This window comes from Ambystoma mexicanum, chromosome 2p (genome assembly GCF_040938575.1).
Source record: "Ambystoma mexicanum isolate Mex_15411 chromosome 2p, UKY_AmexF1_1, whole genome shotgun sequence".
Classification (NCBI taxonomy): Eukaryota; Metazoa; Chordata; class Amphibia; order Caudata; family Ambystomatidae; genus Ambystoma; species Ambystoma mexicanum.
In genome coordinates this window covers 108,441,669-108,453,881 of record NC_090923.1, presented here as the reverse complement: position 1 = coordinate 108,453,881, position 12,213 = coordinate 108,441,669, and the positions used below count along the sequence as shown (strand labels likewise).

Below are 12,213 nucleotides of genomic sequence, written 5' to 3'. Positions count from 1 at the left end.
ATGACGATGATAGCACTCGTTATGCTCCAAACGTGCCTGGCACTCGTGTACTGCAGCTCAGTTCTTAATTGGACTATGGGCGCACAGAGGAGCATGCAGCGCATTCCCTGTGCCCATTGACAACATCACATTCCTCCCCACCATTACGACAGTTTGCAAAGTCTACAGGGGTAGTGACTCACCCCATAATAAAGACTTTGAATCTTCCTGTGGGTTTGATGGGTCTTCTCTCTGGGTAGGCATTCGATCAGTTCTTCAGGTTCTTCTGCCATGGTGTCCACGTTCGGTTCTGGTGGCCACTCTTTCTGGTGCTCATTGCTCGTCGATTCTTCAGTTGCAGATATTCACCTTTCCTCTTCCGTTTTCTCATCCTCCTTGTAGGGTCTCTCCCCTAACGTGCTGTTGGTGCCCTTCCTCTTCGTGAGGGATCTGTAATGTGATGATGGACACCAAGCCTATGCAGACCATTACCATGCCGCCTGTTAGGGAAGAATTGGTATAGTAACCCTGTGGGAGACTACACAACCTTTGACCTCTTGGTATTAGGTAACCCGCCTGTTGCTATCGGCCTGTCCTACACTAGTTGGTAGGGTGACTGAGCAGCCAGACTTTACTCAAGAGGGGTAAATGTGAGCTGTGAAGCTGTATCAATGAAATCCACCAATGGCCTCAAGCCCGGGGACCGTATCTCTCCAGGACTGAAATCTCTACACTGGCTCCCAGTGGCTGCGAGGATAAAGTTCAAAACCCTCTGCATTGTCCACAAGGCCTTCTGGGGCCTGGGTCCTAAATACCTTCAACTCTCTCTTCCCAAATATCTTCCTTCCCGAGCCCTTCGCTCATCCGCCTCCAACTCCCTCAGGGTTAGCCGCTTCTCGAAGCAACGAGCTGGGGGTAGATCTCTCTCCGCGGCAGGGGCCTCCCTCTGGAACAGCCTTCCTGCCTCCCTGAAACTTGAGGAGAACCATCTCCGGTTCCGGAAGCACCTCAAAACCTTCCTCTTTGCTTCTGCTTTCCCTCTCCCTCTCCCCTGCTGAACTGCTAATTAATTTTCACTGAAACTGCACTGATCCTGCAACTGGACCACTCTAAACGGCCTCGGTCCTGGGCCCTGCCACTCTCCACTTGCACTGATGCCCTGGAACCCCTTTGCACTGCGGGACTGTCTCTGTATCCCTACAGCCACCCCCTCCCCCAGCACTTGTTCTGCACTTACCTCACACTTGCCACCAGCTGGTCCTATTTATTTATTTATTACGTACGCCACTTACCTTGTACTGCACTTTTCCCCCTCCCCTTCCCCCTGCACTTTTTCCCACTCCCCTACCCCTGCACTTGCGCGATCTGAATGACACCTGGCCTAGTAGGATCGTTGTCTGTCTCCCCTTGTCCCCCCCTCCCTGCCTCGTCGCGCCTTGAAACACTTGTGTATAGGCGCGTTACAAATACCATATCATATCATATCATATCAATGCAAGTAGCCAAGTAACACTTTCACTCAAGGTTTGTAGTAAAATAATTATTTATTTATTTAACAGTAATTTTTAAATAAGCATTCTTTAATACGGGCAATATATACAGCAATCAAATACACTTCAAAATACTTCTCCAGAATCAACACGAAGCTTGTAGATACTCGTTAGAGATACTTCATACACACTTCCTACACCCAGAGGTGCCTTCACTAACTAGGACAGTAATTGCATTTATATATCACTTATACACTTTGTAGATTCTGAGATTCACAGAAACAGAAGGTTAAATGAAGGAAAATGTTTTATAGGTTCTCAGAGCATGTGAGCACTTTCAATCTTCCAATGAGGTCTAGATAAAAACCCTTCCAGCAATATTAGTTTAAAACCAACACATCACCAATGAGGGACAGTAAGAATCAAAGCCCATGGAATCGAAGAGTCTGTAGGGAGCCAGGACAGCCAAAGTCAACTGAAGCAAATTCTATGGAGCTGATGTACTTCTTAGATAGTAAGAGTTGGTTGAAGAAAAATCACGGTAGGGTCACAATCTGTTACACTTGTGAAAGATAGAGCTGAAATCAACTACTGTAAGTCTCAACTGAGAAGAGCAAGCTACAGACAAAAGGTAAGTACCCCAAAGTCAGAACAGTACCTTTGGTTAGAAGAGGAGGGTCCAGCTGGCTTCTGCGTAGTTGCAGCGATGCAGATCCTTTGTTCCTGGGTCCCCGTCATGGGGATAAGAGGGAGGACGTCTGGGGATGCCTGCAGCAGCAATTCGATGGTCGGCAGCAGCTAAGGTTTCTTTTCGGGTCAGCGGCACTTCGCGGTTTCATCGCTCAGTAAACAGCACCACCACGGCTCTTGAATAGCAGTTGGGCTTCCTTCACTCCTTAAGTCCTGCACTCTGGTGAGGGGACTCAAGCCTTTGTCGTCCTGCTTCTGGAGGGTTCTGAGGAGACTCCTGGAGCTTCTGGCCAGATCACAGGCGTTGGACTCAACTACAGATCTCTCGACCCCTGGCACTCAGTTCCTGTAGCAGCAAAAAAGTACAGCCAGTGAGGGAAGATAGTCCAGCAGAGTTCGTCTCAAGTTAGTTGGTCACACTAACCCAAGGGAAGAAGTCATCCCACCTGGAGCTTCTCTTGTCGAACAGAAAAAGGAGTTCCAGCACAGTAGCAGGGCTTCACCGGGCAGTTCAATGGTCCAGTAGGATGCAGCAAGCTTTGTTCACGGTTTCTTCATCGGGTTGTTCTTCCCAGTAGTTGACTCTGTCTTCAGACCCAAAACCAAAACCCTCACCTTTTAAGCAGGTTTCTCTCATTCATGCACAGTCTAGCTGTCACTCAAACATTAGGGTGGCTGCCAGCCAGCCAGCCAATCGGTACTGGATGCATTCAGGTTTCCCTAGAGACAGAGGACAGGGGAATTTCGGGTCCGGAACCTCCCTCACTTCCTGCCCTTCCAGACACACAGGAGACAGATGGGGGTTTCAGTATTGAAGCTCGCCAAAGGCAAAATGAACAAAGGGCTCAAATCTGCTTTGGCGTGCAGAGTAAAACCCAAGAAACACCTCATAAACAGAAAATGGCAAAATAAGAAGATCAGGCCATTTTGACAAAATGGTCACCCATGGGTGTTATGAAGCAGCTGAGGATTCAGCCTGCGGTAGAAAACCTCAATGGTAGGAAAATTAATCCATTGCCACAAGCCATCTAAAGTAGGGAGGGTATCATAAAAAAAGTTACATGAATAGGTAGGATAAGGGGCTACTAAGTAACAAACCCAGCACTCCACATAAGATGGGGTGTGCTGGACCTACAAAGAGAAAAGGTGAGTAAAGTCAATTTCACTTTACTATTCTTGGGAACTGTAGTTCACCCAAGAAAAGGTATTTAAACCTTTTTTGAAAAAAAAGCATTTTCTCTGTGACACTGCACTGAAGGTGCTGCGTGTCATCAGACACAAAGGAAACACATAATCCAAACCATGAGAGTGAGAAAAAGGGCTCACTCACTCCACATTACAAAGTCCTAAAGTCCAGCAAATGAGCTATGTTTCTCTAAGGTTGAAGGGGATTAGAACAGAAATTAGAATTCTCCCTCTTTGGCAGTTGCCACCAGCAGCTGAGGATCAAATGGCAAGTTAAACTTCCCATGTGGCTTTGCGTTCTTTACTAGGACGTTATCCTCTACACCTATATCAGGTTGAGGGGTCTGTATGATCAAGTTTGATACCTATGATGGCTCTAGCGGGCGTGAGGCAGATATATGGTGAAAAGATTAGCCTGTAGAGGTTGTGGAGCTTAGTGGAGTAAGCTGTAGAGGATGCTAGGACATCACACGTTTAGTCATGTCGAGTTCCGCGTTCCTTGCATCGGCCTCAGCCTCGTGGGCCTCAGCCTCGGGGGCATGGGTGAGGGTACCAAATCTGTGAAACCTGTACCGATTTCACTGCACTGGCCGAAAAAGCAGAATATTTTTTACCTCCTTTTCACAGCAAATATATGCGGGGGAGACCCCTGCAACGTCTCCCACTATCCCCAACATTCATAATTTACTGTACTCCACCCCCTACATATATATGGTGAAAAAAGGGGGTTGGGAAAAAAAGTCTGCAGATTCGTCCGGCGCAGTAAACTCATCCACAGGAGAGTGCACGGGCTGAAGAAAGGCTGATCCCTAGAACATATACTGCAGGCTCTAGAGTGGGTGCAGACCCATCTTGGGGCCCACAATAACTGAGTTTCTGATATTTTTATTTTAGGTTTTCGTGCATACCCTTTCATGTAATTTTGTCCATGCAGCCAGCAATTGACCAAAGACAGTGGAGGAATTGATGAGCACTGTTGCAGCCGCACCACACCCCCACCTGCCTTTACCTTGACACCTTCTCTTGCCCATGCTTTAAGAGGGTCTCCAACCACACGGTTGGCATTGACTGCTTTATGAATGAATCATCAAAATGGAGACACCAAATACTCTACAATCTACACCAAAAATGAGGGGGAGGGATCCTCCCCCCTCCCTAGCTCCGGCTCAGAATTCTTCCAGCCTAGGCATCTGCCAGGAACGCCATAGTGGTGCAACCTCGCCATAAGACCAAATCAGTGGTGAGAATGCATAACCACAGTGACACGGTCACACTTGCCATAACCACCAGTGCTATGGCGCCAATGCCTAGCACTGCTTTTAACGGACTAATAGGAGGCAAGGCCTAACGAGCAAGGATACTGTTTCTCCCATCTAGAAGCAGGATAACTAACCCTTTTTCCATCTATCCCAAGATATTCTGCCAATTGGAATCACAGCAGGTTGCAGAATTATTTGGTAAAACGCCGGTCTGTGGATTGAGCCAGTTATCAGTCGTCCGGTCATTCATTACGTAGCTGGGTGGAGATTATGTGGAAGCCAATGTTACGGCTACTGAGAATCTGAGCCAGAGGTGCCATATATATGCTGCAAAGGATCGGTGATAGAGCCGAACCATAAGCTACCCCACAACACTCAAACAATCAAGACGGGTAAGGGACTAGGGTTCTTAGTCAAGCTGGATCACTAGTATCACTCTTGTAGTAGGAAGTGGGGTTGCAGGAGAGGCGGGTACGAATCTTGTAGTCTTAGTAGTATTAGTAAGCGCAGGCCGGACCTACTTGAGCCCTGAGCACTGGTTTGTTTTCACAGTAATACTTGAGTTTATGGTGCACTCAGAGGGAAAGCCTCCACATCTGTTGGATGACAGTTCTAGGGCGCCCGAGAGCATTGGTCTGGAGGGGATGGGGAGTGTATGTGTTACATCTAAAGATGTGGCGGCTCAAGCCATGTGCTCTGAGTGGCTTTTCAGGCTAGCGTGGTGTCGTGGCACTATCCGGCATAACTCTGTCGTGTGTGTGAGGGTCCTTGTGTGAACTGTAACATTGCTAGTATTTTAAACGGTGAGCCAAGTAGGTTCAGAAAGGACAGTGCTTGAGGACTCTTGAGCAGTTCTGTTACTTTAGTGTATGACACGTGTTAACCACTAGAGTGCCACCCTCCACCGGCATTAAATCAGTGGTGCCATCTTGTATTTTGTTTAAGTATTTTGGGTTCCATCTTATCATGATTTTGAGTTTGTGACTGTGTCTTAATTCTGATAGGGATACAATATTGGGTGCAGAGTGACCGAACTGTGTCCAATCTCCTAGGTATCCTCCAATTACCATTCTGTGCTGCAGGGGCGTTACTACGTCTGGAAAAGATCTGGGACTACGCTAATGTCGGGACTGTTGTGACTCGGGACTAGCCAGCCTTTTATCCGGGACTACAACCAAAAGACCCAGAGCTATAGCTCCCAGTCCCCTCCCAAGCGACACCTCTTATGTGCTGGTATATTTCAATTGTCGTGAGGCGTTCCCGAATATTACCTCTATTTTCTCATAGTTTTCGACGTTGGTGCACTACTCAGCGTTTGGGTCCAGGTTCACGATGGCTATTATGTTATAATGGTCTGATTGGTTCAGCTTTTGGCAGTTTAATGTCTGTTGGACTTTAGATTCCCAACCTAGGGTGGCCAGTAGGTTGAAAGTTCTGATTGGTATTTGGAAGGTGCTGCGCGGGTCTGTCTGTTGCATTGTCGGGCTTTGAGTGGTTTCCTGAAGACTGGCATTGAGTTCCAAGTCTTAACTGATAGGACTGAGAAGGGGGTCAGGTTGGCGTTTCCGGGTGATGTGTAGCACTGGTACTAAGACCGCGCTAGTGGAGAGAAGATTTCTATCCAGCTTGTGGTGAATTCACTATTTCTTGGCACATCCGGGGACTCTGCCATGGAAGACATGATCAGTGATATGGGAAGTTTTGAATTATAGCCTGCATTTTGCAGGAGCCTGGGCGGTGTGTTGTGGCTTCCCCGACAACGTACCCAGTAAACCTCAATCTGCACCCAATGCCATCCTCAAGCATTACAACTCAAGATTGGGTGTCAGAAATCCAGCCTTCTGAATTGGGTTCTTGCCTTTCTATGGTTACACAGGTGGGGAGCCTCTGTGTCCATATGGATGCCTAACGTTCCCTGGATCCCCAGGTTGCTGTAGTCCAGAGGAAAGATTTGTGATCCTTGAGTCTCTTTAAATGAATCTTTCCTTTCCTTGAGTCCAGAACTATTAATGTTGTCGCACATTGATCATGTGAATATCATATACCAGTGACTTCCAGCATACATGATCTCTCTTCTACATATGCTGCAGAATTCTTTGAGATATGCATAGTTGGGGTAGTGTTATCAGGAATAAAGCTGCCATGTGGGTGGCGGTCCGTGTGTGCAGTGTGAGGTTGGACCAAGTTTAAGGGAGAATCGATCAGGTGGGGAAGGGAGATTAGTCGAAAACTCTTCAATAGTCGTGTTATTGGAGTTTACGGCTGGGCTGAATGAGTAGAGTAGAGTAGAGTAGAGTAGAGTAGAGTAGAGTAGAGTAGAGTAGAGTAGAGTTCCGGTCTTCCACTGGTCTTCCACTGGTCTCCCACCGGTCTGAAATCAAAAGTCCTGTTGTGTTCTTATACAGCGGATTGAGATTTTCTTATTGTTTTGGGTTTCCATTTTATGACGGTATCTTAAATGTAACGGGGAGAAAGTGATGGGGATATTGACCCAATTCAGGCAGTGCATCCTGGAATGAACCATTGTGTGCATGTGTCGGTTAGACTGAAGCCTTGGCTGGCCTCTTTACATCTATCTTGATGCCGACACACTGTAGTTGCCAAACGGCCCAAACCCAATATTTATTTATTTATCGGGCCTTTATTAGGCGCTTATGCAACAAATACATTGTGTTTCAAAGCGCCTACAGGGCAGCAGGACAGGAACATGGGATCGAAAACAATGAACACCCTGGAAGAAAAAGTCCATGTAGCTCAGTGCACCTAGACTTTGCTGAGTAAACCTAGAATTGACGCAAACACTGAAATGACACAGAACACACAGGGTTCTGAAACTGGCATCACCATAGTGGTGTGGCTTTCTAACATGTACACAATCACAAGCGCCCTGTAAGCTATACATTATGAGAGGCCTTCAAGTAAATGTGTTCACTTATTTATATATCTTTGAAGTAAACCTTCACTGCTTCCCGGGCCCCAGAAATATATAGGGTTTGTGTCCTTTGGTCGGTCTACTTTAGGAAAGCTTATGTAGCTGTTCCTGTGAATAAAGAGAACACATATTTCTAATGGCCCTCCATACACACCCTAAGCCCCTGTTTCCAACCGACTCACCCATCAGCCCTTTAAAAAGGGTTTGCCGGCTAGAAAGACAAAGGGTATACCCCCTTTACTTTGCCTAGATATCATGTTCTAAACTTCGCCCTTCTGCACTCACTTCCTCAAACATTCATTTCTTCTTGTTTTCACTTGCCTGCATCTTCAAATTGTCAAGGCGGCAACGGATATGGTTAGGGTTAACTGTAAGCTTAGGGTTGGGGGGACGAAGGGGGCAGGCACGGGACGAGAATGGGTTAGTAAAGAAGGGGGTTACAGGAGGTCTCCCCTTGTAAAGAAGAACAAGCTAATGGGTGCTCCATTACTACTATTACTATGTTCCAAATTAAATGTGACTTTGTTTGTGTTTCCCGCAGGCCTACTGTGATATGGTCACCGACGGAGGAGGCTGGACAGTGTTCCAGCGCCGCCAGGACGGCTCCGTCGACTTCAACCGAACATGGCAGGAGTACAAGCATGGCTTTGGAAACCTCCAGGGGGAGCACTGGCTCGGCAACGAGAACCTCCACGGGCTGACCCGGGTGGGCCAGCACGCCCTCCGCATCGAACTGGAGGACTGGTACGGCGTGAAGCGTCACGCCATATATAAGAAGTTCAAGGTGGCCAGCGAACAAAACAAGTACCGGCTGACATCCCGGGAGTACCAGGGCAACGCCGGTAACGCCCTGAGCTACAGTCGCAACTACAACCACGACCACAAGCACTTCACAACGGCTGACAGTGACAATGACAACTACCAGACCGGGAACTGTGGCACCTACTACGGCGCTGGCTGGTGGTTTGACTCTTGCCTGGCGGCCAACCTCAATGGCAAATACCATAAAGGCCGATACATCGGGCTGACGGATGGCATCTACTGGGGCACGTGGTACATTCTGACTGATAAGAGGACCAAGCAAAAGTACTCTTTCAAAAAGGTAGAGATGAAAACCAGAATTGTCAATGCATAAATTCTAAAAATACTATGCAACTTTATTTGGGATTTGGCATTTACGCAATAAAGAATGCAGATTCTGTATCCGCACATTTAGGGAACACATGAAAAATAAAAAATAATGTGTCCCTTGGAACACATTCCTGTTAATAATATAATGAAAAGAAAAGGGATTTATCCCATCGACTGGTTCCCGGAGAAGGCACAAAGTGCGGTACCAATTCCTTGAAATGTCTTTTCCCTTCATCCTAATTTGCATATGGGGACATTGTTATAAGTATATATTGAGCACTGGAGGAAGTGTTTTTTTGATTTTTGATAAATGAGGAGCCTTTTAATAGCAAGGCGAACACAAATCATTTCTCTTGGGGCTCTCTCCGGAACATTCGCCTTTGACCGATCGGAGACCGATCGGAGATCATTTAAGGATATAGTAACGGAACCTCAAATAGCCAATAGTCCTCCTCAAGAACGTTGCATAGGCCCACTGGAAGAATTGTGGGGTGTCATATGGCAAGGAGGCACCTCATGCTTCGCACAATCCCTTGCCAATGTCATGCTTGCAGCAAAGTTACTCTGGTTACTGGTTACACTGCAACTTTGTCAAAGGGTTCATGAGGAAATGTGCATCTAATGTATATTCTATTTTGTATTTGAATTAAAATTATGTTATTTTTGAACAGTGTTGCCATGCCTGTTGCCAATCAAACGTGGTCCCTGTGTCAAATTAGTCCTCTCTGGTGGGTATCTTAAATCTTATTCAATTAAAGGGTGAGTGATTACTGTGATTGGCCTTCACTGGACTAAGAAAACCCAAAGACACGAGTTAGAACAGAATACGCAGAGTGATGTCCCCCTGGAGGGGCCGGCACATCATTTTAAGACTGATGTGATGATGTACCATCATGGGTTTATGGTCCTTTCAATGAAAATATTTAATCGAAAAGGAAATCCATTGAAAGAAATGCATTGAATATAAATCCATCGAATTGCACAAAAAGTACATATCCATCGAAACGTGCCTATCGAATATAGGAATGGACAAGTTTCGATGGATCTGTACTTTTAAATGTAAAAGATAGCATTTCCATGCATTTATTTTACACGTTAAAACGTGACATGGAGCTGTCCAGTGCTCGCCAGATGACTTGCCCTCAAGCCCTGTCAGCGTTGGACTGGGTATTTCCAGACACAGCCAACATGCCATGGTCACCCAACATCGCAGGCGCCTCTGGATAAAGTCAGGTTAGTCCAGTCCTTTACATTGTACAATATCACAACGATGGAAAATGGCGCTGCAAACCAGATGCAGTATTTGATTTTGTGATCACATTTAGGCTTTTTTGATTGTGGAATAAAATACATTAGCACCTTGGAAAGGAGCGCTGGCCAATCAGGAAGCTCTTGAATGTGGGCTGTATTCTCTGGTATAAGCCCACTTTCCAAACAGCCTGAGTGCTACTAGCCAGCACCCCTCCCCTTCTCCTCCTCCCGTTTCCCACTCCCCCATCAGCTCTTCGCACCCATGTTGTTCATACAAGGGTGCTAAGGGTGTTTAATCTAAAAAAGAGAAAACGTACCTTGCTTTGCACCACGTCGCGGCGCGGTGAGCGCTGCAGTTTCTGAAGTATGTTTCCTTGTTGATGACTTCATGGTCATCAATATAGAAAACGGTCTTCAGAAATGATGGTGCCATGCTGCACCGCAAAGTACATTTTCTTTTTTTTAATTGAACGTAGGAAACCACATGGGTGTTAATGGCGATATACACCTCAGCAGCGGGCTGACCCTGTGGGTAAAAAGCACTGCTGGCTGCGTTATGGGAACCTTGTTTTACTCTGACCCTTAACTTGGATGGAGGGCCATTACCTGCAGAGTTGGGCCACAGCCTCGGTGTATATCGCCTCATTCGATATATCCGAAAAGTAAATTCAAATCTCCTTGCATATGCCTGTAAATACTTGTTTTAGGTATGTGAAACATAAGGAGTGTGTGAGTTCAAAGAGAAATAGAAGAGGGTATACAGAAGCGACCAATGGGAAACAAAGCTCTGCGTTTGTGTCTGCACGCCACTCCGTGTGGGAACATGCCAAAGGCAGGAAATGCAGTGACATTGTGCAGGGCTGGGGAGCAGCTGAAGTTGCTATTCCCTGCTGAGTGGAGATGGGCCGCAGTCACTTCTGGATATAAGTCAGAAGGGCAGATGTTCTAGCAGCAAGAAGGAACTCCATATAGGGTGTCACTCACAGTCTGAGGCTGATAGTCCTCATGCCATGGCCTTCCTTAGATCTCCATACATCAAATCTGCCAACTTTGCCCACTATCCCACCCTACCCGTCTGATTTCCTCCTATCTTCCTCTGAACATGTTACAACCCAATCTCTCCCGCAGACACCTCATCATTCTCATCTATCAAACCATGACACTCTCAACTCCTTGTTTCCTGATCTTGGCCATCTTTGAAAATTCCTACCCTCAATGCCTCAGTTGTACTCATGGGTGAGTTCAAACATTCACTGTTATCCAGCGCTCACCATCTCCTACTTGACTCTACCCTCCTTTTCCACCGCTCCCTGGTTTCCTCTACAACCTGCAAATACCCCTTTCAGCGTATCTCAGATTTTCTACCCCTGCACTCTTCACCCCCATCACCAAACACACAATAATACCTGACTCCTTCACTCCCTATAAAGCAAAGTCAGATCCTCCCTCTGACCTCTTGTCCCACCCAAGGACGTCTAAATTCACAGGGATATCTTGGTACAGGTCTCTCCTTTCAATCATTGCCATCCTGATCGCTGCTATGCTCCATCTGGCTCCCACCTTCAACCTTGGATGACCCCACTGGTCTGACTAATGTGGACAATCATGGGCCTTCACCTGCTTTGCCTGTGAATGTCATCCTCTCTCTTTGCCTCCTAAAAGAATCTGGTTTTACTCGCTCAACTGCCTTTGATTACTGTAAATCTAACTAGTTCACCAACCTCATCTTGTCTTTTCATTCCCATCCACACAAGGCATTCTCAAAGGTATCTAGGCCATGAAGTCATTTCATGAAAAGGTTATTACGGGACAGAATTGCTTGCTCGGCTTGAGTTGGTGGTAGCCTGTCATCAGATCCAGATTTAAGAAGTCAATGTCACTTGTGAGGTCTGCGATCATGTCATTGACTATCGGCAAATTGTGTCTTTTCCTGCGTTCCAGACTCAGACTTACCCTGGTTGCTTGGACTTCTTGAGGGCTAAAACTAGCAAAACCCATAGCACGTGTCCTAGTACTTTTTCTATAATGCCAATCTTTTCCAGGACTGTTATTTTCTCTTTGACTTTGGCGACCACATACCATTGTACTCAAAGTTTTGTTACATCTCTGGGTTGTGCCATCTTCTTATTGTGGAGCTTAGCCCTGTTATGTTTTATCCAGCCAAGCCCTTAGAAGCCTTCGAGCACTTCATCTGGGGGGAAGATATAGAGTTTAATGGTGCACCCGGTGTGCTTCAGGCATTCTGTCCCCGTGCCGCCAAGCAGCATGTCTCACAACATCCATGCAACAAAGGCCT

The 12,213-nt window shown here is 46.6% G+C and overlaps 1 protein-coding gene across 1 annotated transcript in view; it reads left to right on the top strand.

The window, feature by feature from the left end:
• The window catches only part of LOC138566264 (uncharacterized), a 171,688-nt gene extending 162,354 nt beyond the window's left edge, over positions 1-9,334 (top strand). The window contains exon 4 of the mRNA XM_069643351.1: positions 8,077-9,334. Within this exon, the coding sequence (XP_069499452.1) occupies positions 8,077-8,670 (594 nt within the window). The 3' untranslated portion in view covers positions 8,671-9,334. The remainder of the gene's footprint in view (positions 1-8,076) is intronic.
• Positions 9,335-12,213: the final 2,879 nt, after the last annotated feature.